This window comes from Molothrus ater, chromosome 1, assembly GCF_012460135.2.
Source record: "Molothrus ater isolate BHLD 08-10-18 breed brown headed cowbird chromosome 1, BPBGC_Mater_1.1, whole genome shotgun sequence".
Classification (NCBI taxonomy): domain Eukaryota; kingdom Metazoa; phylum Chordata; class Aves; order Passeriformes; family Icteridae; genus Molothrus; species Molothrus ater.
This window is the reverse complement of record NC_050478.2, coordinates 399,177-426,019: the sequence shown is the minus strand read 5'-3', so window position 1 is coordinate 426,019 and position 26,843 is coordinate 399,177. Positions and strand designations below refer to the sequence as shown.

Sequence of the window (26,843 nt, the reverse complement as noted above, 5' to 3'; positions counted from 1 at the left end):
TGGGGGTCTCCCCTTCCTTCTTTTCCTGCTCAGGGTTCTCCAGACCCCTTTGGCAATGGGGGGGCTCCCACGGGGTCCCACTGACCAAGGCCCCCCTCGGGTCCCACCCGACCCCCCAGATTTACCTGTTGAGCTGTTTCTGGAGCAGATCCAAGCGGGATTCCAGGTCGGAGCGCTGGCGGCGGGTCAGGGTCGGGGGGGGATTTGGGGGAGCCCCGTGGGAACAACGGGGGAGCTCCTGGTACTGGCGGCCCCGGCTGTCACCCCAAAAACTGAAGATGTTGGAGACCCCCGAGAAGGCGCCTGGAAAAGGAGGGGGGCGAACGGGTTTGGGGGGGGGTGGGGAAATGAGGGGGGAGGTTTGGGGGATCCAGGGGCCTGGGGGAGGGGGGGGGGCTGGGGCTTTTGGGGGGCTCCACAGCCTTAAACAGGGAGGGGAGGATTGGGACCCCCCTGCCCAATCAGAGACCCCTATCCCCACCTGAGGGGGTGCAGGGGCAGTTGGGGGGGAGGGCTGAGAATGGGAGGGGGATCCAAGGTTTGGGGGGCAGCTCTGGAACCCTGAGTGAGGAGAGCAGGAGAGGGGAACCCCTGCCCCAGCCCAACTTTCACCTGGAGGGCTCCAGGGGTGCAGGGGCAGCGTGAGAGGGGGCCCAGGGCTGGGGAGCCAGGGCGTGCTGCAGTTTGGGGGGGTCTGCAGGACCCTGAGCACGGAGGGAAGGAATGGGGACTCCCCAGCCGCAGCTGAGGGGGGCGAGGGGAGCAGCGGACAGGGGACGGGGACGGGGGCAGGGATGGGGACGGCAGCGCCAGGGTTTGGGGCGTCCTCTGAGCCCCGAGGCAGGAGCGGAGGGAGCCCGCACGCACCTGAGAGGGGGTTGCACATGTCGCTGCCCTCCCGCTCCTCGGGCTCGGGCGGCGCCGGGGCGGCGCTGCGGAACGGGGACAGCGCGGTGGCGCCCGGAGGGGGCGCGGGGGGCTCCTCCTCGTCACTGGAGCCGCAGCTGGAGGGGCTGGGGGGGTCCCACTCGGCCGGGCCTCGGGGGGCTCCGGGCGCTTGGCCCCCGCCGCCGTCCCCCCGCAGCGCCCGGGACTCCCCGGGACTGGCGGCGTCTGCAGGGCACAGAGCGGGGTCAGGGCCGGGCCACGAGACGCTGGGGCCACCCCCGGGGGTCCCGGCCCCCGCCCCGCACCTTTCTCGGGGCGCCGGCGGAAGGAGAGCTTGCGGCGCCGCAGGCGGGAGAAGCCTCCGTCCAGCTCGTCGCTGCCCGGGGAGCCGGGGATCATGTTGGTCTGCGGGGGCACGGGGGGCACCGTCGGGGGCGGCCGGACCCCTCCCCGAGCTCAGGACCCCCCGAGCTCCCAGCCCCTCACAGTTCGCTCAGCGCCCCCTCCCTTGCTCAGGAACCCCCACCCAAAATTGCACAGAATCCCCCAACCTGCTCAGGACCCCCCAACCGGCTCAGGACCCCCCAACAACCTGCTCAGGACCCCCAGCCTCACTCGGGGCTCTCCCGGCTCGCTCAGAATCCCCCAAGACGTCTCGAAACCCCCCAACAACTGCTCCGAACTCCCCCAACTCCCTCAAGACCCCCAGTTCGCTCAGGACCCCCCTCAGCTTGCTCTGAACCCCCTTATTGGTTCAGGACCACCCATTTCCGGGGACCCCCCGGCTCACTCGGACCTCCCGGCTTGCGGGGAGGGGACCCCCCCCCGTTTTTTGGAACCCCAGCCCCCCGGGCCCCCCCTCACGTCGCGCAGGTTGAAGGTGATCTCGAGGGTGCCCCAGAAGCGGTCGGAGAACTCGGGGTACATGTCGAGCACCTCGAGCAGGTCCTCGCGCAGGATCTTGTGCAGGTCGCAGTAGGTGAGAGCCCGCACGTCCGCCCGCGACTTCCCGGGCCGGGCGTGCAGGTGCAGCGGCTCCCCGAAGGTGTCGTTCTTACCTGGGGGGCACGGGGGCACCGGGGCTCAGCACTGCCCCCGCCACCCCTCGGCTCCCCAAGGGGTCCTTCCGAGCTGGGGACACCCAGGGAGGGACCGAGGGTCACCCCCGGGCAGCCGGCTGTGAGCGGCGCTGGGGGAACCCAAAGGGGTGACCCCAAAGCTGGGGGGGATCCGGGAGGGGCAGGAGGCACTCGGGGTGCCTGGGAGCCAGGGTGTGACTGGGGGGGACACTCAGGGTGTGCTCAGGGCTGGGGGGCCCCTGGGGACAGGGGGGTCAGTCTGGGCTTTGGGGGGTCCCCAGGAGATGGGAGGGGTCAGTCTGGGTTTCCCCCAGCACTGGGGGGTCCCCAGAAGATGGGGGGTCACTGTGGGCTTTCCCCAGTATTGGGGGGTCGCCAAGAGGGGGGTCAGTCTGGGCTTTGGGGGGTCCCCAATAGGCAGGGGTCAGTCTGGGCTTTGGGGGGGTCCCCAGGAGATGGGGGGGGTCAGTCTGGGCTTCCCCCAGCACCGGGGTGTCCCGGGATGGGGGGATCCCTCGGCAGGCAGGTCTGGTGTCACCCGAGGAGCACCGGGGGTCTCCAGGAGGTGGGGTGTCACCCTGGGGACACCCAGGACCCCCAAAGGCAGCGGCTGCTGCCCCACGGGGCACTGCGGGACCCCAGGGTCCCTTCGGGGGGCTCACCCAGGATGGCGACCACGACGTCGCCGCGCAGGATCTCGATGGAGCCGCGGGAGATGAAGTAGAGCGCGGTGAGCACGTCCCCGGCGTGCACCAGCGTGTCCCCGGGGGGCGCGTGGGTGGTCTTGAACTTCATGGCCAGCGCCCGCAGGCAGCCCTTGGTGGCGCCGCGGAACGGGGCACAGTTCTGCAGCAGGCTGCGGTTCAGGTGCAGGCAGATGTCGGCCTGCAGGCACTCGGGGAACCCCTTCAGCACCTGGGGAGAGCCGGGGGCTCACGGGGGGCACAGAGGCCGGGGGGTCCCCGGGTCAGGAGCAGGGCAGGTTTTAGGGGTCCTGGAGGGTCCCGCTGTGGTCACACCGATGCTGCCGGTGCTGGAAAGGCTCCCTGAGGAGGGGGGCTGACGGCCAGGGGGGAGTTTGGGGGTTCCACGGGGGTTTTGGGGTATTTTTGGGGGTCTCATCGTGTTCATGTCAGTGCTGTTGGTGCAGGACCAGGTGTGCTGGAAATGCTCCCTGAGGAGGGGGGGTTAGGGGTCCCGGGGGGGTTTGGGGTGTTTTGGGGTGTTTCTGGGGTTTCTCGGGGTCTCACCGCGTTCATGTCAATGCTGTTGGTGTAGGACCAGGCGTGCTGGAAGAGGGACTGAGGGACGGGGGGGTTGGGGTGTTTCTGGGGTTTTTTGGGGTGTTTTTGGGGTCTCACTGCGTTCATGTCGATGCCATTGGTGTAGGACCAGGCGTGCTGGAAGAGGGGCTGAGGGCTGGGGGTGTTTAGGGCTCCCGTGGGGTTTTGGGGTGTTTTTGGGGTGTTTCTGGGGTTTCTCAGGGTCTCACCGCATTCATGTTGCTGCCAGTGGTGTAGGACCAGGCGTGATGGAAGAGGGGCTGAGGGATGGGGGGGTTTAGGGCTCCCGTGGGGATTTGGGATGTTTCTGGGGTTTTTTTAGGGTGTTTTTGGGGTCTCACCATGTTCATGTTGACGCCGTTGGTGTAGGACCATGCGTGCTGGAAGAGGGGCTGAGGGCTGGGGCGGTTTAGGGCTCCCACGGGGTTTGGGGTGTTTCTGGGGTGTTTCTGGGGTTTCTCAGGGCCTCACCGCGTTCATGTCGATGCCGTTGGTGTAGGACCAGGCGTGCTGGAAGTACTCCTCGAGGCGCTGGCGCAGCGGGTTGGGGATCTGGTGGAAGCGGATGAACTCGCGCACGCGCAGCATCTGCGTGTGGTAGCGCGCCGTGCCCGAGTACAGCCGCTGGATGATGGCCGACACGTTCCCGAAGATGCTGGCGTACATCAGCGCTGGGGGGGCAGCGTCAGGATGGCACCCCCGAGCCCCCCAGACCCCCACTGCCACCCCCCGGCCTGGGGGACAGGGTCCCCGTGTCCCCAGACACGAGCACCCGGTGGTGGCCGAGGCGCTCCCGAGGACGCTGCCCTGCATTGGTGCTGGGGGGCCGTGTCGGGGGGCTCTGCACCCCCAAAGCCCCCAACCCCCCCCCCAAACCCTCACTGCTGCCAGGGCTGTAGTGCGGGGTACCCATCACTGTGGAGGGTGCCCTTTGTCACTGGGGGTCCCCACTGTCACAGGGGGGATCCATCACCACAGAGTGCCCCTTGTCACAGCAGTCCCCATCACCACACGGGTTCCCACTGTCACCAGACCCCATAATTGTGAGGGTCCCCATGGTCATGGAGGGGCATCATTGTCACACTGGTGCCAAGAGTCATCCAGGGAATTCTCAGATGCCTGAGCCCACCTGTCCCCCAGCACTGCCACGGCCACCACTGACCATGTCCCCAAGTGCCACATCCACACAGATTTAAATCCCTCCAGTGATGGGGACAGCACCATGACCTGGGCAGCTGTGCCAGGGCCGGACAGACTTTTCCAGGAAAGAATTGTTCCCAATTTCCACCCTGAGGCTGCCCTGGCCCAGCCTGAGGCCGTTCCCTCTGCTCCTGTCCCTGTGCCCTGGAGCAGAGCCCGATCTCCCCGGCTGTGCCCTCCTGGCAGGAGCTGTGCAGAGCCACAAGGTCCCCCCTGAGCCCCCTTTGCTCCAGGCTGAGCCCCTGCCCGGCTCCCTCAGGGACTCTGCAGCCCCTGCCCAGCTCCCTCAGGGATTCTGCAGCCCCTGCCCGGCTCCCTCAGGGATTCTGCAGCCCCTGCCCGGCTCCCTCAGGGATTCTGCAGCCCCTGCCCGGCTCCCTCAGGGATTCTCCAGCCCCTGCCCGGCTCCCTCAGGGACTCTGCAGCCCCTGCCCAGCTCCCTCAGGGATTCTGCAGCCCCTGCCCGGCTCCCTCAGGGACTCTGCAGCCCCTGCCCGGCTCCCTCAGGGATTCTCCAGCCCCTGCCCAGCTCCCTCAGGGATTCCCCAGCCCCTGCCCAGCTCCTCAGGGATTCTGCAGCCCCTGCCCAGCTCCATTCCCTGGACTCGCTCCAGCCCCTCCAGGGCTCTCCTGCTGGAGGGGCCCAGAGCTGCCCCCAGGGTTCCAGGGGGTCCCTCAGCAGGGCCAGCACAGGGGACAATCCCTGCCCTGGGCTCGTGTCCAGCTGCTGTCACCAGCCCCTGTGCCCAGCCTGGAGGTTCCACGGGGCTGGTGTGACCCACAGGTGTCCCCAGCCCGTGGATCTCTGCCCAGCCTCCTGTCCCCCAGCAGAGCCACCTCCCACCCAGCCGCGTCACCTGAGGACAGGCCACGAGGGGCTCTGGTCCCCAGAGCATCAGTGAAGGTGCCAAACAGGGCTGGCCCCCAAACTGAGCCTGGGGGTGCTCCCACACCCCCCATGTGTGTGGGTACAGACACAGGTGTTGCACACAGGTGTGGGGATACACACACACAGCTCTGCACACTCACAGGGGCTCTCACACCCCATGGCCCCTCCCATCCCATCACCCGATGCAGATGGAGATCTCCTGGAGCTGGTGTTGGGGGACGGGTCCAAGGCCCCCGGGGCTCTCACACACACACACACACACACACACACACACACTCACACACAGGTGCTGACACACACACACTCACACAGCTCTCACACACACACACACACACACACACACACACAGGTGCTCACACACACACACACACACACACACACTCACACAGCTCTCTCACACACACACACACACACACACTCACACAGCTCTCTCACACACTCACACACACACACTCACACAGCTCTCACACACACACACACACACAGAGCTCTCTCTCTCTCACACACACACACACACACACACTCACACAGCTCTCTCTCACACACACAGCTCTCACACACACACACACACACTCACTCACAGGTGCTCACGCCCCCAGGCGTGCAGGCGCCCCCACTCACACCCCGGGGCACTCACATCCGATCAGCATGACGCAGATGGAGAAGATCTTCTCGGAGTTGGTGTTGGGGGACACGTTGCCGAAGCCCACGCTGGTGAGGCTGCTGAAGGTGAAGTAGAGCGCCGTGACGTACTTGTCCTTGATGGAGGGCCCGAAGCTGCCGTTCAGGGGCTTGCCGATCTGCTGTCCCAGCGCGTGCAGCCAGCCCGTGCGCTGCCCCTCCACGTTGCCGATGGCGTACCAGATGCAGGCCAGCCAGTGCGCGATCAGGGCGAAGGTGCACATCAGCAGGAACAGCACGGCCGCCCCGTACTCCGAGTACCGGTCCAGCTTCCGCGCCACCCGCACCAGCCGCAGCAGCCGCGCCGTCTTCAGCAGCCCGATCAGCGTCGTGGTCTGGGAGCGGCAGGGAAAGGGTTACAGGGGGCGGAGAGACCCTGGGGACACGCAGAGGGCTGAGGGTCCATCCTCTCTGCCCCCATCAGCAGCCCGATCAGCGTCGTGGTCTGGGAGCGGCAGGGAAAGGGTTACAGGGCTGGGGATACCCAACCCAGGGCACCCACAGAAGGGAGAGGGGGCCTGGGGGGGTTTCATCCTCTCTCCCCCCATCAGCAGCCCCACCCGTGTCATTGTCTGGGGGACAGGAAAAAGTGGGGGGTCGACAGTGAAGAGACACCCTCAGGACCCCAAAAGGGTGGGGGGCCCCTGCCCCAAGCCAGGCACCTCCATTCTGGGGTCTCCCCCTGCCCCAGGTGCCCCCCAGGCTGAAGGTGTCTGGGGAGGGAGGAAAGGGGGGGTCACCAGAGCCAGAGAGCCCCCACAGACCCCTGGTAGGGCAGAGGGGGCCATGAGCCCCTGTCCCCCTCCCCATACCAGCCCCAGTGTCCCTGCTGTCCCACCCAGAGCAAAGGTGGCCTGGGCAGGGGGTTCAGGGGGCTCTGGGCAGGGGGTTCTGGGGGTCTGGGCAGGGGGTTCAGAGGGCTCTGGGCAGGGGGTTCTGGGGGGGTCTGGGCAGGAGGTTTGGGGAGCTCTGGGCAGGGGGTTTGGGGGATCTGGGCAGGGGGTTCAGGGGGCTCTGGGCAGGAGGTTTGGGGGATCTGGGCAGGGGGTTCAGGGGGGTCACCAGAGGCACTGTGGTGTCCTGGCCTGGGGGTACATGCGGGACCCCCAGGCACTCCCTGTGGGCAGACCCAGCACCCAGGACCAGCCCCCACCACCCCAACATCCACCCCAGCACTGGGGGCATGGGTGGGACCCCTAGACACACCCCAGACCCCCAGAGCAGCACTGCCCGGCCAGCGGGGCTGGCAGCCCGTGTCCCCGTGTCCCCTGTCACCTCCTCAGAGCCAGAGCCGAAGATGAGCAGGTCGAAGGGGATGGCGGCCACCATGTCGATGAGGAACCAGCCCTTGAAGTAGTGGATGGCAATCTTGGCGGGGTGGCTGACCACCTCCTCGTTGGAGTTGACGTAGGTGGTGCGGAAGTTGATGAGGATGTCGATGATGAACATGATGTCCACGATCAGGTCCACCACGTTGAGCGGGCTGCAGGAGTAGCCGCAGTGGTGCCGCTGCGCCTCCTCCGAGTCGCTGAGCAGGAAGGCGGCCGAGTAGGGCGTGAAGATGGCCGTGTAGATGACCAGCAGCAGGATCAGCCAGTCCCACACGGCCTTGAAGGGGCTGTAGTGCAGGATGGTCCAGCGGTGGATGCGCGGCGCCTGCAGCTTGTACTCGGGGAGCACATCAGCGCCCAGGGACAGCACCTGGCACGGGGGGACACGGGGCTCAGCCTGCACCCCAACACCCCACAGCACTCTGCCCCGGCCACCCCAACCCCGACCAGTGCCCGGGCCAGGGGATGGTGGCCTTGGCCAGGCTGGGTCAGGGCTGGACCCAGGTGTTCTGGGGGGCCTTTACAACCTCAGCGGTGCTGTGACACTCTGGGGTGAGGTGTGACCCCAACAAGGGCATGTGGGGGGCTGCAGGGGGGCAGTGCTGCTGCAGGGCTCACACCCCCAGCCTGGGGACAGGTGAGCACCTGGGTCAGGATCCTCCTGGCCAGACCCCCCTGACCCTCCTGCCCCGACCCCTCTGACCCTCCTGCCCAGCCTGCCTTTGCGCTGGGTGCTCATCACTGGACCTGGTGGTCTTAAAGGTCCTTCCCAAAACCAACGTTCTGTGACTCTGGGGGGGCAGAGGGAGCCCAGCACGGGCAATGAGGGGTGCAGGGACACCACCACGTGTGACCAGGGGGGACAGGGGGGGACAGGGGGTCACAGGGGGGACCATGGCCCTGCACAGCACAGAGCTACCCCACAACCCCCTCGTGCCCCACAAACAGCACCAGGGCAGCTCCCACCCCACGGTGCTGCCCTGTGCCCCAGCTCTGTGCCCCCACCCCCATCGGGGGGCACAGCCTCCCCCTGGCATTTCCACCAGGAGGGCACAGAACCCTCCCCACGCGCCAGTCCCTGTGCAGAGCACCTGCACGTCCTTGTGGGGTCCTGGTCACCCTCGGGGTGCTCCACAGGGTCCATCACCCCGCACAGCCCCATGGCAAGGGTGAGAGGCGACAGGGGCGCCCCACGCCCCCCGCCCTGTGCCCCACAGGGGTCACAGCCTCCCTTCTGCCCTGTGGGGGTCACAGTGCCCCTGCCGCCCCGGGGTCCCCTTGCCCCCCCGGGCCCATTGTGGGGCTCCATCTGCTGCCGCAGCACCAGGAGGGGATGGGCGCCATCCCCCCCGCTCCCCCATCGGCCCCCAGCCCGAGGGGACCCCTGGGGGGCCGGGGTGCCCCCGTCACGCAGAGCCAGAGCTTTATGTAAGCCCCGCACCCTCCCGAACCATGCCGAGGACACGGACGCGGCCCCCACAGCCCCCGCCAGGTCTCGGGTGGGCACAGAGCCCCCACCTCCGCGGCACCCCCGCCCCACCGGCCGGGTCAGGGGGCGCAGGAAGGGCCGGCACCGGTACCTGCTCCTGCTGTCCTCCGTGCCCGGTGCCATCGCGGCGGAGCCCCAGGCAGGCGCTGCAGAGCGGGACCCCGGGCATGGGGCAGGGCCCGGGGGGCGGCCCGGCCCGGGGGGGCGCGGGGGAGGCGCCCGGGAACTCCTGCAGCAGCTGCAGGAGCGCGGGCAGCATCCTCGGGATGGGGCAGCGGGGTCAGCCCCCGCCGGCCCGGGGCTGCCAGGGACCCCCCCGGCCCGGCCCCGCGCCCATCGCGTGCCCCGGGACCCCCGGTGGGAGCGGGGACCCCCGGCGGCGATGGGGACCCCCGGTGGGAGCGGGGACCCCCGGCGCGGTGCGCCAGCCGCGCTCCGCCCGAGCCGACAGGAATTATTGGGGCGGAAATTTTTCCCAGGCTGCTCCGCTGCCGCCGCCACGGCCACGGCCAGGGCTGCCCCCCCGGCCCCCCAGCGCCCCCCGGGCCCCCCGGCTGCGGGGACAGCGCGGGGACAGCGCTGCGGCTGCGGGTGCCCTCGGGCGACGCGGCACGGGCTGCGACATGTCACAACCCCCGACAGCCCCCGGGCGCCCCCAGGGCACCCAGGAACCCCCACCTGCCCCAGGTGTGCGGGGACAGCGCTGCCCATGGCAACGAGCGGGGCGTCAGGGGCCACACCCGTGCCAGGGACACGCAGGGGACACACCAGGGACACACCAGGACACGCCAGGGATGTCCCCCACCCGTGCGGTGCCCACAGACTGGAATGCGGGTCCCATCCCAGCCAGAACATGTCCTCCACTGCCACAGCCCCCCCGGGACACAGGCCCCGTCACCTCTGTCCCCAGAGGCCACCAGCCGCGGTGGCCTCGCGGGGAACAGCCACGGGGTGCTGGGACACGCGGTGCTGGCACCGGGACACGCGGTGACACACAGTGACACAGGCAGCCCAGCCCGCCCCAGGGACACACAGCGATGGCACTGGGACACACGGCGGTGCTGCCGCGACACGCGGTGACAGCGCCGGGACACGCGGTGACACGCGATGACAGCACTGGGACACACGGCAGCTCCTGCGTCACAGCCGCCACCCCCACGCGGGGGATTCCCGCTGCCACCCGTGTCCCCACGCACCGAGTGACAGAGGGACGAGGCCACCCCTGCCCCGCGTGCGGGGGTCCCCGCTGCCACCCCCTCCTGGTGGGGCTGCACCCCAACACCCCCCGAGCCCCAGGCGCGCCCCCCGGGGGTGGCACGGATGGCACAGGGCCCTGGGGACACGGGGGGTGACAGGTACCGGGACACGGGGGGTGACGGGTACCGGGACACGGGGGGTGACAGGTACGGGGACACAGGGGGTGACAGGTACCGGGACACGGAGGGTGACAGGTACCGGGACAGGGGGGTGACAGGTACGGGGACACGGGGGGTGTGACAGGTACGGGGACACGGGGGGTGACAGGTACGGGGACACGGGGGGTGTGACAGGTACGGGGACACAGGGGGTGACAGGTACCGGGACACGGGGGGTGACAGGTACCGGGACACGGGGGGTGTGACAGGTACCGGGACACGGGGGGTGACAGGTACCGGGACACGGGGGGTGTGACAGGTACCGGGACACGGGGGGTGTGACAGGTACGGGGACACGGGGGGTGTGACAGGTACCGGGACACGGGGGGTGTGACAGGTACCGGGACACGGGGGGTGTGACAGGTACGGGGACACGGGGGGTGTGACAGGTACGGGGACAGGGGGGTGACAGGTACGGGGACACGAGGGGTGTGACAGGTACGGCGACACAGGGGGTGACAGGTACCGGGACACGGGGGGTGTGACAGGTACCGGGACACGAGGGGTAACAGGTACAGGGACACGGGGGGTGTGACAGGTACCGGGACATGGGGGGTGACAGGTACAGGGACACGGGGGGTGACAGGTACGGGGACACGGGGGGTGTGACAGGTACCGGGACACGGGGGGTGACAGGTACAGGGACACGGGGGGTGTGACAGGTATGGGGACACGGGGGGTGTGACAGGTACGGGGACACGGGGGGTGTGACAGGTACCGGGACACGGGGGGTGTGACAGGTACGGGGACACGGGGGGTGACAGGTACGGGGACACGGGGGGTGACAGGTACCGGGACACGGGGGGTGACAGGTACGGGGACACGGGGGGTGTGACAGGTACGGGGACACGGGGGGTGACAGGTACGGTGCACGGAGCCCCCCCCGGTGCCAGCGGGGAGCCCGGGGGTGTCCCCTGGGGGGGACCCCAGCCCCGAGCCCCCCTGGCTGTGCTGGCTCGGGGGGAGGGGCGGGCAGGGGGGACAGCGGGGGAGGGGCGGGGGGCGTTTCCAGCCACCAGCCGCTCCCGCCGCTAAATTTATCGCAGCTGCCGCGGCAAAGTGGGACAGAGCCCGGCCTGCGGCGTGGGGGGCGGGGGCCGCGGCAGGCCCCGGGGGCGGGGGGGGTCCCGCCGTCTACAGGGACAGACCCCCGCCCCCCCCCGAGCCACTGGGGGTGGCCCGCAGCCCACCTGAGCTCGCCCTCAGCTCGGGACCCCTAACCTGGACCCCCGCTCAGGCACAGCCCCCCAGGATACACCCAGCGCAGCCCCTGCCCCTTCCCGGGGGCCCCAGCGAGGCCGAGGGACTGTCCTGGCACCCCCTCCCCGTGCCAGCCCCCCGCATGCACGGGGGACACGCAGAGTCCCCCTGGCCGCAGCCGTGGGGTCTCCAGCCCCCCAAATGGCGGGGCAGCCCCCAGCCCAGCGTGTCCCCCCTCCACAGGGACAGCCCCCAGCCCAGCGTGTCCCCGAGCCCTGGGGACAGTCCCCAGCCCAGCGTGTCCCCCCTCCACAGGGACAGCCCCCAGCCCAGCGTGTCCCCGAGCCCCGGGGACAGCCCCCAGCCCAGCGTGTCCCCTCTCCATAGGGACAGCCCCCAGCCCAGCGTGTCCCCCCGCCACGGGGACAGCCCCCAGCCCAGCGTGTCCCCGAGCCCTGGGGGCAGCCCCCACCCTAGCAGGGCTCGGGGGTGCCATGAAGAGGGGTTGGGGACACCCCAAGCACGGCTGGGACCCCCCACCCGTGGCGCGTATGTCGGGACAGAGCCGATATGCGGCGACATCCCGAGCGCCCCGGGCCCGGTGCCACCCCCCCGCCCCGACACCCGTCAGTCACGGTGACACAGATGGCGGCGGTGCCGGTGACACGTTCGGCAACACGCGGCGACACGTCCCGCCCCGGTGACGCGTCCCCGACACCTGCGGTGACACCGCCACCCCCCGCCCCCCCGGGACACCCGGCGCCGCACCTGCCGCGACCCAGACACCTGCGCCCACGGGCACCCCAAATACCGGCCGGGACAGGGACAGGGACAGGGACAGGCTGCACCCCCCGAGAGCCCCCCGAGACCCTGGCTGGGACCCCTGCACCCCCGAGAGCCCCCCGAGACCCTGGCTGGGACCCCTGCACCCCCCGAGAGCCCCCCGAGACCCTGACCGACCCCCCTGCTCCCCCGACACCCGGGCTGACCCCCCTGCACCCGGCCGGGCCCCTCAGCACCCCCCGGGGCACCGACCCCCCCTCTGTCGCTGCCCCGTCCCTGCTCCCCCCCAGCCCAGCAGGGACCCCACCCCTGCTCTGGCAGGGACCTGAGAGTCCCAGAGCCCCAAACCCTGCCCAGCAGGGACCCCACAGCCACAGAGCCCCAAATCCTGCCCCAGAGAGTGCCCCACAACCACAGAGCCCCAAACTCTGCCCCAGTGAGTGTCCCACAGCCACAGAGCCCCAAACTCTGCCCAGCAGGGACCCCACAGCCACAGAGCCCCAAACCCTGCCCCAGTGAGTGCCCCACAGCCACAGAGCCCCAAACCCTGCCCCAGTGAGTGCCCCACAACCACAGAGCCCCAAATCCTGCTCCAGCAGAGACCCCACAGCCACAGAGCCCCAAATCCTGCCCCAGCAGGTACCAGCACCCACAGGCGCCCAACACCAGCCCTGGCACGTACCCCACCCCTCCCTGGGCAGCCGACACCTCCCTGGGTACCCCACACGGGCCCTAACCAGGCCCGGGCACCCACCCCATGCCCCACCAGGGTCCAAGACCCTCAGCCGTCCCCAGCCTGAACACTGACACCCACCCTGTCACTGCCCCTGAGGCGCTGGGGGGCCGGGGACACCCCCAGCCCGAGGGACACTGACCCCCATGTCCCCACCCGGCAGCTGTCACCCGCTGCGGGCACAGCGGGGCACTGCCAGCTATTGCCAGGTGACACCAGAGCAGTGTGGGGACACCCTGACACGGACATCCCGTGCTGGGGACCCCTCCGCCGTCCCCTCCCCGTGCCATGGGGTACTCACGGCGCTGAGCTGCGGCGTCGCAGCCCCCTCGGGACCCCCCGACATGGGCACGGGGCACACGGGGCCGCCCGGGCGGGCAGCGACACTGGCACCCGCTGCCTCTGGCGCCCGTGGCACGGTGGGGGACAGGCCCCGTGACAGGGTGACGTCCCTGGGGGACGGGGTGACGTCCCTGGGGGCGGCGCGCCCGCCCCAGCCCCGACCCCTGCCCAGTGACGCTGGCACTGACCCACACCCACCCCAAAGCCACGGCCACGGCAAGGGAACGGCTGCAAGGAGCCGGGACACTCTGGGGACCGCCGGGGACACTCTGGGGACCGCCGGGGACACAGCAGAGGCCGCGCCAGGCACGAGCCGTTACCCCGCGGCACACCACAGGCACCGCGGCACAGCGGGACACGGCGCCGGGCCCGGCCGTGGCACCAGGTGGGCAGTGCGGACCCATGAGGGGGTTATGCCCCCAACCCCCGGGGGCACTGGGGGACCCCAGATCCCCCTGGACCCCCAGAGCCACCCTCCACAACCGCCAGTGCCCGGTACCCCCGGCACCCCCGGTACCCCACGGCCCCTGCGGGAGCCACTTCCCCAGCGGGGACACGCCAGACCCCCTCGGGACCCCCAGCCCCCCGCAGCCTCTCAGAGCCGCCTGCTGCCACTCCCCGTGCCAGCCCTGCTCCGTGTGCCCCAGCCCGGCGTGGGGACACCCCGCACCCACGCGTGGCAGCAGAAATCGCGGGTCCCTGTTCCCACCGTGGGGGGAGAGCCCCCCGAAAATCCCGGGACCTCCAAACCCATCCCAACGCTCCGGCCGCGATCCCCGGTGCCTGTCCCCCATCCCGACATGGGGACACCCCCGTGCCCGCGAGCCGTGGGACGACGGCGGGGCCCCGTTCCCAGCGCGGGGGGACCCTCGGAGCCGCCCGGAGCCGCCCGCAGCGCCCACCGCTGTCCCCAGCGCTCCGTGCCCTCCATCCCGCCGTGGGGACAGCCCCGGCACGCCGAGCCCGCGCACGGCGCAAAGACAATGGGACCCCGGTCCCCGGGGGGGGCGGACCCTCCCCAGAGCTCCCCGATCCCCCGGCGACCCCCAGAGCCGCTCCCCACAACGCCCGGTGCCCCCCCGCCCCGTTCCGTTTCCCCTGTGCCGCCGGGGGACGCCCCGGGACCCCGAGCCCACGTGCGCCGCTACAAACCGGGGGTCTCGCTCTCCTCCCGGCGAGGACCCCCGGGACCCCCGCGCCTCCCGCGCCGCCGAACGCGGCCCCGGCCGGCCCGTACCTCCTGTGCCACCAGGCTGGAGACCCGCACGGCCCGGCGGACCCGCTCCCGCCGCTCCCCGTCGGGGCGCTCGGCGCGGTCCCCGCTGTCGCGCCGCGCCGGGGCCATGGCCGCGCTCCGGGGGTCCCCGCGCCCCCCCGGCCCTGCGCGCGGCAGATGGAGCGGGGCGGGACCCCCCGAGCCCTCCCCGCCGCTCGCCCCCGCCGGGCCCCCCCGGCTCCAGCCCTCGCCACTCCCCGGGGGAGGGACCGGGAGCGCCCGGGAACGGCCCCGCGGGGACTCCGGGCCGAGGTGGGGCGCGGGGGCCCGCGGAACCGGTGCCTTCCCCGCCTGCTCCACAGCCACCCCCTGCCCGCGGCACCGCGGCCCCCCAGGATCCGGGAGGGATCCCCGAAGTGTGACTGGCACAGCGCTGTCACCGCGGGATGGGGACGGGGAGGATGACGGGGACAGTGGTGGTGGGGACACGGACGGTGACGGGGACACGCACGGTGACGGTAGCGGTGAGCTGGCCCTGGCAGCCCCGGCTGATTCACGGCTCCCGATGTCCCCGTGTCCCTGGCCACTGCCCAGCCCTGGCAGTGCCCCACGGCTGCGCCCGCCCGGCCCCCCCGGGCACCCCCAGCCCCGACGAGAGGGACCTGCGGGGCAGCGGGTCCGGGGTCGGCAGGACTCGTCCTGCACTGGGGGCCCTGGTGTCCCCAAGCCGCCCCAACAGCCAGCGATCCCCAGTGACACGTCCTGGCTGGTGGCACCGCCGGGTCCCCACACCCCCTGAATGGGGCTGGGGTCCCCCCGCCCTATCCTGCTCCACCCGGGGATCCCCTCCAGAACGGAGCAGGAGTTCCCGGGGGTCCCATGAGCCCTGGGGGTGTCACGGCCACACCAGGCCCCTGTCACTGTCACCTAGAGCGCGGTGACCTTGACGGGCGCTTGGCTCCGGCCCCGCGGGTGAATCACGGTGCCGCTGCAGGGACACCCTGTCCCCCAGAGCCACCGACCCGAGGGGCCGAGCCGTGCCTGAGCCGGGGACAGCCCCACGGCCCCTGTGTCCGTGTCCCCTGCCTCCGTGTCCCCTGTGGCCGTGTCCCCTGCGGCCGTGTCCCCCGTTTCCCCGAGCACACAGCCGGGGCACCCCGAGACTCCCCCAGCCGGGGCACCCCGAGACTCCCCCGCCGTGCCGGGGGCACAGCCCGGCCCGGTGACCGCAGCCGTGCTCCCCCGTGTCCCCTCACGGCCCCGTGGCTCCGGCGGGGAAGTGGGAGCGCAGCGTCACCCTGGCGGCACAGTTAACCACGGCCGGGGCAATCAAGAGGTTCCGAGAGGAGCTGGGGGGCGGGGATGCAGAGTGAGGGGGGTGCCACCCCCACAAGGGTCCCTCCAGCCCGCAGAGGGTCGCTCCGGCCCACAGAAAGGGTCCTCCGCCCCACCGAGGGCCCTGCGGCTGCTCCAGCACCGGCGGCAGGGCCTGGAGTTCCGTGCGGGAGCGGGGATCCCCACGGGGCCCCTCACGTGTGCGGGCAGGTGCGGGGCCGGGGGAGCCGAGGGGGCCGGGCAGATGCGCCGGGGCTGCTCCGTCCCCCGCCAGCTGCCGGGGACCCCGGGGACAGCCCGGGCCGGGGCGGCGCGGGGCGGGACAGACAGCGGGTCCCCACCCCGCACGGCCCTCCGGGGATGCCCGGAGCCGCCGGCCCCCCCGGATCATTAGCGGAGGGAAATGAGGGTGTAATTAAGCGGCGCCTCCTGCTCCCGCGGCAGATGGCGGTTACACAACGGGCCGCGGATTAGCGGCGGCCGCCAGTGCCTGGCACCCGGCAGGCACGGCACCGGGGCCAGCGGAACAACGGCACCGGGGCCAGGGGAACAACGGCACCGGGGCCGGGGGAACAACGGCACCGGGGCCGGGGGAACAACGGCATCACCGGGGCCGGGGGTACAACGGCACCGGGGCCAGGGGAACAACGGCACCGGGGCCAGGGGAACAACGGCACCGGGGCCGGGGGAACAACGGCACCGGGGCCAGGGGTACAACGGCACCGGGGCCGGGGGAATAACGGCACCGGGGCCGGGGGCACAATGGCACCGGGGGGGTGTTTGTCCCCTGCATCTCACTTGGAGCCCCCCAGGGCCTGTCCCGGACCTGGCTGCCCCCAGCCACGGCACCCACCTCCCCAGAACACCACGGTCACGACGCCCGGCCAGTGCCCCCAGCATCACCGAGCCACCTTGGCACCGCCTGGTCACTTTGGCACCACTCGGTCACTTCTGGCGTCACCCAGACACTTTGGCGGCACTCGGCCACCTCCAGCACTGCCTGGACATCTTGTCATGGCTCGGACACTTTGTCACTGCTGGGCCATCCTGGCACGGCCTGGCCACACTGAAACCGCCCGGATGCCTCGGTACAGCCCAGCCATGTCTGCACCACGTGCCACCTCTGGCACCTCCCGGGCACCTGGCCTCACCTGGCCACCTCCAGCAGCACCTGGCCACCGTGGCATTCCCCGGTAACCTTTGTCACCGCTTGGCCACCTCTGGCATCACCTCCAGCATCACCCAGTCAGCTCCCACCCACCCCGGGGCCCTCCACAGCCCCAGGGCTCACCGCGTCACCCGTGTCCCCCGGTCCGGGTCTCACCTGAGTGACCTTCTCGGTGACGTTGTGGGTGCGGTCGCGCAGTTTGGTGGGGGCGATGATGGGCCGGGGGGCCGGGGGCGGGGCCAGGAGCCCCCCCGGCTGCAGGTCCATGAAGTTGAGGGTGATCTGGGGGATGCGGCCGATGGCCCGGAACCGCGCCAGGTCCGAGTCCGACGTGGAGTTGAGCAGCGCGCTGCGCACGGCGGCCACCGCGCCTGCAGGGGACACACCGGCACCGTGCTGTCACACGGCAGGGGCACCGTCACCCGGCACAGAGCCTGGATCCGCGGGGCAGCTCCCACTGCTCCCCCGGGCTCCTGCGGCAGGGGTCCCACGGCAGGTGAAGGGAATGTGGAGCCCCAGGGCGGGGACAGACCCCCAGCCGTGTGCCACCAGCCCGTGTGCCAGCGGCCCGTGTGCCACCGGCCCCCCCAGGGGCCTGCAGAGCTGCTCTCAGTTACCTTTAATGTCATTACAATAACTGTCCCTTATCTTATTACCCTTAACGAGCTCTGGGGCCAACGAGGTGACTCCGAGGTGATTCCCAGGGTGACTCCACCCTGTGGCTCAGGGGGCTGCAGGATGGGCCAGGAGCGTCTGGGGTGATTGGGGGGGTGTCCCCAGCCCCTGCTGTGGGGTGGTGGGATGGGAGTCCTCAGTGTCCCTGGCTGTGGCTGTCCCCATGTCCCCAGCCCCGGTGGCTGTGACTGTCCCCGTGTCCCCAGCCCCGGTGGCTGCCCCCGTGTCCCCAGGCCCGATTGCTGTCCCTGTGTCCTCAGGCCCGATGGCTGTGGCTGTCCCTGTGTCTCCACCCCGCTGGCTGTCCCTGTGTCCCCCGCCCCGGTGGCTGTCCCCCGTGTCCCCATGTCCCCACCCCTCTTGCTGTCCCCGTACCGGTGCTGGAGCCGCGGTGCAGGCCGGTGCCGGCGCTGGCGCTGGCGTGGCGGCTGTGGCAGCGCTTGTCCCCGTCCCCCTTCATGGCCTCGATGTCATCGACGGACGACGCCCGGCGGAGGCTGCGGAGGCTCTCCCGGGACCGGCGCTCCCGAGAGCGGCTCCGGGCCAGGCTGTGGTTGGCGAAGGCCAGCGCCAGGCGCTCGGCCCGCGGCGAGGACTGCGTCACCGGCGGCTCAGGGTCCCCCATCAGCACCGCCTCGTCCTCGGGACGGTCCCCGGCTCCGGGCTCCAGCGACGAGGAGGCGTCCTCGGGGCCCGAATCGCTGGCGGCCGGCGCTGGCTCCGTGGCCAGCGGCTCCATAACCCCCGGGTCCACGACCACCACGTCCGGCGGCTCCGGGGGCAGCGACTGGCGGCTGCCCGTGAGCGCCAGCAGCTTCAGCCGCAGGGACCGGCTGCGCCCTGAGAGGGACAGCGCTGGGTCACACCCGGGCTGGGGACAGGGGCAGGAGCAGCTCCACACCCCCACCCGGGGCTGCTCCAGCCACAGGGATCGGCTGCACCCCGGAGTCAGGGCTGGGGCCGGGGGCGGGGTCTGACCCTCTCCTCACGGTGCTGCCACTGTCCCCACGTGCCCCAAAGCAACACCTGGGACGTGAGGTCAGCAGGACACGGGCTGATGCCAGCCCGGTGGCACTGACCCCATTGCCCCTGCAGGAACCCAGGAGGAGGGTGTGACCCGGTGTCCTTGTCCCCATACGTGGGGGTCACCTGGTGTCCCTGTCCCCATACCTGGGGTGACCCCGTGTCCCTGTGTCCCCATACCTGGGGTGACCCCGTGTCCCTGTCCCCATACCTGAGGGTGACCCCGTGTCCCTGTGTCCCCATACCTGGGGTGACCCCGTGTCCCTGTCCCCATACCTGAGGGTGACCCCGTGTCCCTGTCCCCATACCTGGGGTGACCCCGTGTCCCTGTGTCCCCATACCTGGGGTGACCCCGTGTCCCTGTCCCCGTACCTGCAGGGCCCCAGGGGGCCGGGGTGACCCAGTGGTTGGTGCTGGGGGTCGGGGCCTCCCCGGGCTCAGGCTCCCTCACGGCCTCGAAGTTGAGGATGAACATGATGACGGTGCCATCCTCGTTCTTCACTGGCACCACGTCCACCAGGCACGGGAAGGAGCTGCCTGCGGGGAGGGGGGACAGTGACATGGGGGGGTGGCACCCCCACCCGGGAGGGCACCCCTGCCTGGCCCCAGACATCCCGGGAGACGCTGCCCCTGTCCCTGCTGGGCACCCCCTCCTGGGGAGACCCCTGCTGCCCCCCATTCCTGCTGACCCCCCCTCCTGCCCCGCCCGGGATCACCTCTGCCTGCCCCCCAACGCTGGCCCCACCAGACAGCCCCAGTGCAGCCCCACCGCGGGGGAAACTGAGGCACGGAAGGGGGGGTGCCCCTTTCTCCCCCCCCCAGATGCCGTGGCGTGTCTGTGCGTGGGCAGCGGCGCCGGGGGGGCTCTGGGGGTGCCGGGCAGGGTTAATCCGCTCGGAACTCGTTAACAGCTGTGGCGTTAATCCGGTGCCGCAGCTGGGGGCGGGGGGGGGATTGGGGGTGCTCAGGGCAGCCCGGGGCAACCTCTGGGGGACGGGGGGGGCATCCTGCTGCCCCCGGCACCCCTCACCCTAAGGGGACGCAGGTGGGAGGTGCCGGGGGACACGCGGGTGACGCCAAGCACCGAGTCCCGCTGACGGTGTCCCCCCGGCTGGCACCGGGCCCGGCAGCCTGGCACGGCGGGTGCCAGCTGGCACCGTCCCCGCTCCCGTGCCCGCGGCGGGGGGATTCCCTGACGCACGCGGGGCCGCAGGCCAGCACGGGGTGGCACGGGGTGGCACGGGGTGGCACGGGGTGGCACCGGGCTGCCGCGGGGTCCTGGCAGAGCCAGCACTGTGAGGGGATCAGTGCCACCAAGCCGGGGCCGCTGCGGCTCCATCCGCCCCCGCGGGGCCGAGAGCTCCGGTCCAGCTGCCGGTGGGGGCTGCTCCCGGGGCACAGCGGGCACGGGGGGACCGCAGTGGCACAGGGAGGGGTACCCCGCTGCAACGGGAACTGTCCCCCTCGCCCCCCTCACCCTCGGTGCACCATCGACCCCCAGAGCTGCGCCCCAAACCCCCCCTCACCCCCACACTGCACCCCCAGCACCCACACCGCTCCCTGTGACTGCACGGGGCACCGGGACCCCCAAAGCGGGGGGACGCCCCTGGCCCCCATCCCTGCTCCCCCATCCCTGCTCCCCCCACTGCACCCACTGCCCTGGGACCCGCAGCCCCGCTCCAGGAGCCACCTGCACCCCCAGCCCGGCAGCCAGGCTGGGGACGCCCCTCTGACACGGGGGGGACCCGCACCCCGAGGTGTCACAGTGACAAAGCCCCGATTCAGCCCTTGGTGCTCCCACCCCGCCCCGACACCAGGGGCCACGCACGGGGGTCCCCAAAGGCCGCCGGGGGTGCCGGTGCCCCCTCCCTGTCCCCAGCCAGCCCGGGGTCCCTGAGGTGTCCCTGTGGGGACACAGGTGCCCCAGGGGCGCCGTGACCTCCGCGCGTCCCCGGTACCGTAAACAACACGTCGCAAAGACAAATGGCTGCAGCAGCAGCAGCAGCAGCAGCGCGGAGCCGCGGCGGCTCCAGGGCTCCACCGCGGCTCCAGGCAGCAGGACACGGCACCGGGCACCGGCACAACCCTGGGGCTCGGGGCGGGGGCTGCAGGCTGCCGGTGAGCACCACGGCACGATCCCGAGGGCACCGTGGCATGGCAGCGACACCGGGGGCACCGGGAGTCCCTGCCCATGGAGCCTGGGGGGCCCAGGGCAGTGAGGGGAGCCCCCAGCACCCTCACACCGTGGCTGGCAGCACGGGGAGGAGACCCCCGCGGCGGCATCACTGCAGCACCAGGACCCCCAGAGCCAACTCACTGCCAAGGGTCCCTGCCCGTCCCAAGGGACAGGCGGACCCCATGGACTGCCCCTGTCCCAGAGGGGGCTGCCAGAGCACCCCCAGAGCCCCCACCACACTTACCCTTGGGCCCCACAGAAGCTCCCAAGGGCTGGCAGGGGCAGGGACCCCTCATCACCTCTGGGACCCCCCTGTCCCACCTCTCCCTGGCAGCAGACGGGGCTGGTAAGGGGTGAGACCCCCACGCTGCTCAGGGGGTGTCGAGGTCTCTGGGGACCCAGGGAAGGCCCCAGGCAGGAGGCCCCTTTCCCCCACGCCTGTGGCACCGGGCAGGCCAATCAGTGTCACCCTAATGAGGGCACAACACGGCTCCAGGGGGGCACCCGTGTCCCCCCCTGTGCCCCAGAGCCCCGGCACCGCAGAGTCCAAGGGGCACAGGGGCGTGCCAGGCACAGCCGTGCAGCAGGGTGGGGGTCCCAGGGCCGGGAGGGGGCCTCTGGCCCCGGCCCACCCCACAGGGCTCTGCTCGGCGCTGTGGCCACGCCGGCAGCTGGCACCGGCTTTGTTTACTCCAGCACCGGAACCGGGGCCGTGTGCCCAGAGCGGGGACAGCTGTGGTGACAGCCGGGACACCTGGCACTGGCACGGGGCCACGCGGAGGGGAAGCACCAGCACCACTAAGGCGGGAGCCAGCCCTGCCCGGGCTCTGCGGGGCACAGCTCACCCCTCCCGGCACAGGGACCTCGGGGTGTTGCCTGCCAGGGCGCTCCACACAACCCCGCGGGGACGGTGGCACTGTGACACCAGCTCAGCCCGCTCCAGGTGACACGGCCCCCCGCACCCCCGTTTGTGGGGATCACCGCACCCCACAACCCGAAACCCCGGACCCACGACACGTAGTGCCTCCCTGGGCCCACCTGGCGGCCACCGTGGTACCAGGAGGGGCTGAGGGCTCGCAGGAGGCTGGTGCCCATCTGGAGCCACCAGCGCCAGGCTCGCACCCTGCTGGGAGCCACCGCGGGGCTGGAGAGCGCTGCGAGCCCCCGGGGCTGCCAGGGACCCCGGGGTCCCACCTGTGCCAGCATCTCCTGCCACCCAGCCGTGTCCCTGTGCCCACATCTCCTGCCACCCAGCCGTGTCCCTGTGCCAGCATCTCCTGCTACCCAGCCGTGTCCCTGTGCCAGCATCTCCTGCCACCCAGCTGTGTCCCTGTGCCACCATCTCCTGCCACCCAGCCGTGTCCCTGTGCCACCATCTCCTGCCACCCAGCCGTGTCCCTGTGCCCACAGCCCCTGCCACCCAGCCGTGTCCCTGTGCCCGCATCTCCTGCCACCCAGCCATGCCCCTGTGCCAGCATCTCCTGCCACCCAGCCGTGCCCCTGTGCCCACAGCCCCTGCCACCCAGCCGTGTCCCTGTGCCACCATCTCCTGCTACCCAGCCGTGTCCCTGTGCCCACAGCCCCGGCCACCCAGCCGTGTCCCTGTGCCACCATCTCCTGCCACCCAGCCGTGCCCCTGTGCCCGCATCTCCTGCTACCCAGCCGTGCCCCTGTGCCACCATCTCCTGCCACCCAGCCATGCCCCTGTGCCAGCATCTCCTGCCACCCAGCCGTGTCCCTGTGCCCACAGCCCCGGCCACCCAGCCGTGTCCCTGTGCCAGCATCTCCTGCCACCCAGCCGTGTCCCTGTGCCTACAGCCCCTGCCACCCAGCCGTGTCCCTGTGCCTACAGCCCCTGCCACCCAGCCGTGTCCCTGTGCCAGCATCTCCTGCTACCCAGCCGTGCCCCTGTGCCACCATCTCCTGCCACCCAGCCGTGTCCCTGTGCCAGCATCTCCTGCCACCCAGCCGTGTCCCTGTGCCAGCATCTCCTGCCACCCAGCCGTGCCCCTGTGCCCACAGCCCCTGCCACCCAGCCGTGTCCCTGTGCCACCATCTCCTGCTACCCAGCCGTGTCCCTGTGCCCACAGCCCCGGCCACCCAGCCGTGTCCCTGTGCCAGCATCTCCTGCCACCCAGCCGTGTCCCTGTGCCAGCATCTCCTGCCACCCAGCCGTGCCCCTGTGCCCCTGTCCCCAGCGCAGGCCCCCGGCGGGTCAGTGTCCCCCTTGCCGCGGTGCTCAGCGCAGCCCGCTGTCCCCGCTGTCCCCGCTGTCCCCGCTGTCCCCGCTGTCCCCGCTGTCCCCCAGGGCGGGTCCGTACCATCTTTGCGGTAGAAGCAGATCTCCACCTTGCGCTCCTCGGCGCCCAGCAGCGCCTGTGCGATCTGGGCGGCGGCGCGGCGCTGCGTGCGGGGCCCGTGCAGGAAGTCGCAGGTGCTGGGCTGCTGCATCACCTCGGCCCGCGAGTACCCGCAGAGCCGGCAGAAGCCCTCGTTGCAGTAGATCACGGCGCAGTTCTCCACTCGCGCGTTCCCGATGATGAACTTGCGGCCTGGAGGGACAGGGGGGCGCGGGTCAGGCCGGAGCCCCCCGAGCGGGGGTCCCCCCTACCCACCCATGCACCCACTGCTCTGGGTTTCCCACGGACACCACGCCATGAATCATCCTGCTGGTTCCCCAGGGACCCCCTAAGCTGGTGCCATCACCACCATGGGGACCCCAGAACTGCTGGGATCCCTCCATCATAGGGACCCCATAACCACGGGGACCCAGGGGCTCCCAGCACGGCAGGGACCCCCAAGAGCAGGGCCCCAACAGCTACAGACACCCCACAGGGACCCCCCAACAGCAGGGACCCCCCAACAGCTACAGACACCTCACAGGGATCCCCCAACAGCAGGGACCCCCCAACAGCTACAGACACCTCACAGGGACCCCCAACAGCAGGGACCCCCCAACAGCTACAGACACCTCACAGGGATCCCCCAACAGCAGGGACCCCCCAACAGCTACAGACACCTCACAGGGATCCCCCAACAGCAGGGACCCCCCAACAGCTACAGACACCTCACAGGGACCCCCCAACAGCTACAGACACCCCACAGGGACCCCCCAACAGCTACAGACACCTCACAGGGACCCCCCAACAGCAGGGAACCCCCAACAGCTACAGACACCTCACAGGGATCCCCCAACAGCTACGGACACCTCACAGGGACCCCCAACAGCAGGGACTCTGGGACCCCCTCATCACCACAGGGACTCCCACAACTGCAGAGACCCCTTGGGGACACCACTACCACGGGGACCCTGGGACCCCAGCACCCCACCCTGAGGGCAGCGGCTCAGCCAGGCCAGACGCCCGAGCACAGCCTGTCCCCAGCAGGTGACAGCCCCAGCCCGGCCCAGGGGCAGTATCCACCCACATCCCTGCCCTGTCTCCAGTCCGGGGGATGCCCAGGGCCTGACCCCAGAGGGGCGCTGGGAACCCCCCGATTTTCAGTCTCCCGGAGCCCCCACTCTGCCAGGTCGCCCTGCAGCAGCTGCTGGGCAGTGTGGGGGGGCACAGGCCAGGGGGACCCCCAGTCCCACAGCAGCCTGAGCTGGTGCTGGGGGCTCCACACCTCGGGGACTGAGGAAGGCCCAGTCCTGGCAGCCCAGAGCCGGGGGCTGCTGGAGGTCCCCCACCAGCGCGCAGGAATCCCCCACCAGCCAGGTTTGTCCCGGCCACCCCAAGCCCACCCCGAGCTGGGGACTCCGGGACGCCAGGGCGAGCAGGGTCCCTCCTGCCGGGCTTGACCCTGTCACCACAAACCCACCCGGGGCCACTGTCCCCTCGCTCCCCTCCCCGCCCGGTGCTCCCCGGTGTCTCCCGATCCCCTGCCCCCGCGCGGATCCCCCTCGGGCCCCCCAGCTCCCGGCCCCGGTGCCCCCCGGCGCCCCCCACTCACTCTGCCCCTCGAACTTGCGGATGATGGTGTCCAGGAAGGTGTTCTGGGGGGCGACGTGCCCCCGCCGCACCGGCATCGTGCCGGGCCCATGGGCAGCGCCGGCGGGGCGGGGGGGCCGGGGCCGGGGGGGCCCCGCGCCGCGGGGGGTCCCGCTGCCCTTGAGCCAAGGACGGCGCCGCTCCGGGGGGGCCCCGGCACCGGGGGGGCCCTCCCGGCCCGCGGCCGGACCCCGCCCGCCCCGGCGCGGTGCTGCGGGGCCGGGGGGGTCCGGGGCGGGGAGCCGGAGGGGGGCGGCGGGGCCGAGCCCCCCCGCGCTACCCGCCCGGTGCGCGCCGCGCCATCGGCCTTATTTAGTCACGGAGCGGCCGGGGGGGACCGGGACCCGCCCCGCGCGCTCGCCGCCGCTCGGAACAGCTCGGAACGGCTCGGCTCCGCTCGGAACGGCTGGGCTGAGCTGGGCTCGGCCGGTTCGGTGCGGCGGGGTTCGGCCCGCTTCGGTTCGGTTCGGTTCGGCTGGGTCGGCTCGGCCCGGCTCGGTTCGGCCTGAGCTCGGGTGGGCTCAGCTGGGTTCGGCGCGGTTCCGCCGGGTTCGGCTGTGCTCGGCTGCACTCGGTTCGGCCGGGCTCGGCTCGGCTCGGCTCGGCCCGGCCCCGTTCGGCTGCGCTCGGGCGGGCGCGGCCTGGTTCGGGCGGGCTGGGCTGAGCTCGGCTCGGCTCGGCTCGGCTCGGGCTGGTCCCTGCGCTCGGCCCGGCCCGGCCCGGCCCGGCCCCGCGGGCGCGGCGGGCGCTGCGTGTTGACAGCGGGGCCGGGGCGGGGCCAGCGCGGGCGCAGCCAATGGCCGCGGGGGGGCCCGGGACCCCCGCCCCGCCCCGCCCGGGGGCGCCCAGCGCGCCCCTTGGCCACGCCCCGCCCCGGACACGCCCACCGGCACCGGGCCACGCCCCCTCCCCGGATCCCCGCAACGCCCCGCGACCCCCGGGGGACACTCCGGCCACAGCCCCGCTCTGCAACGGGGCCACACACCCGGACGAGGGGACACCGCGACACGGGGACATGAGGACATGGGGGCATGGGAACACTGGGTCACCAGGACATTGGGACACTGGGACACACGGACACGGGTACATTTAGACACCAAGACACCAGAATAAAGCACAGTGGGACACCGTGACACTGTGACATCGGGATGTGGGGACACTGGCACAGCAGGACAGTGGGACACAGGGACACGGGGCCATGTGGGGCAGCAGCAGAGCTTCCCGGCACAGCCCCAGCTGGGTCCTGGGGGAGCCTCCCCGTCCCAGTCCTGCCATCCCAGCCCAGCCTAACCCATTTCCCAGGCTAGTTCCAGCATCAGCCCCAGTACCAGGCCCAGACCAGCCCTTGCCCTAGGCCCGATCCCAGCCTAATCCTAATCTCTATCCAATCCTAATTCTAGTCTCTGTCATAGTCCTAGTTCCTGTCCCACTCCCAGTCCTGTCCAGTCCCAATCTCAACCCAGACCTCATCTAGTCCCTGTCCTGTTCAGTTGTGGTCCCAGTCCCAGTTAAATCCTAATCCCAGTCCCCTTTCCAGTCCAGACCCAGTCCAGTCTGGTCCCAGTATCAGTCTCCATCCAGTCCAAATCTCAGTTCCAGTCCAGTCCAAGTCCCAGTTCAAATTCCAGCCCTCTCCACTTCCAGACCAGTCCAGTTCCTTCACAGTCCAATGCAATCCCAGTTCATTCCCAGTCCGTTTCTGGCCCAGTCCTGGTCCCAGTCGCAACCAGAGACCAGCCCCAGTCCCAGGGTCTCGGTCCTGTCCCAGTCCAGACCAATCCCAGTCCCAGCCACGGTTCTTGTCCCAGTGCCGATCCCAGTCCCACGTCAGCCCAGTCCGGTCCCAGTTCTCTTCCGGCCCTGGAGTCAGTCCCGGTCAGAGCCCCGTCCAGCCCAAGTCCCGGTGCCGGTTCCGCGCCGTCCCAGCCCGGTCCCGGCCTCAGTCCCA

At 71.1% G+C, this 26,843-nt stretch overlaps 1 protein-coding gene across 6 annotated transcripts in view; it reads right to left on the bottom strand.

Annotated features, from left to right (window-relative positions):
* The window catches only part of KCNH2 (potassium voltage-gated channel subfamily H member 2), a 28,692-nt gene extending 3,088 nt beyond the window's left edge, over positions 1–25,604 (bottom strand). For 5 of the 6 annotated variants that reach the window (XM_054518003.1, XM_054518014.1, XM_054518057.1 and 2 more), the window contains exons 1-13: positions 24,858–25,603; positions 23,228–23,458; positions 19,103–19,267; positions 18,083–18,547; positions 17,189–17,403; positions 7,296–7,721; positions 5,977–6,355; positions 3,722–3,921; positions 2,630–2,882; positions 1,753–1,946; positions 1,194–1,293; positions 868–1,113; positions 126–303 (exon numbers count right to left, since the gene is read on the bottom strand). In XM_054518003.1, the coding sequence (XP_054373978.1) occupies positions 126–303; positions 868–1,113; positions 1,194–1,293; positions 1,753–1,946; positions 2,630–2,882; positions 3,722–3,921; positions 5,977–6,355; positions 7,296–7,721; positions 17,189–17,403; positions 18,083–18,547; positions 19,103–19,267; positions 23,228–23,458; positions 24,858–24,933 (3,128 nt within the window). In that variant the 5' untranslated portion in view covers positions 24,934–25,603. Of the gene's footprint in view, positions 1–125; positions 304–867; positions 1,114–1,193; positions 1,294–1,752; positions 1,947–2,629; positions 2,883–3,721; positions 3,922–5,976; positions 6,356–7,295; positions 7,722–17,188; positions 17,404–18,082; positions 18,548–19,102; positions 19,268–23,227; positions 23,459–24,857 lie in introns of all 6 variants that reach the window. The other variant, XM_036399352.2, reaches the window with a different exon arrangement.
* Positions 25,605–26,843: the final 1,239 nt, after the last annotated feature.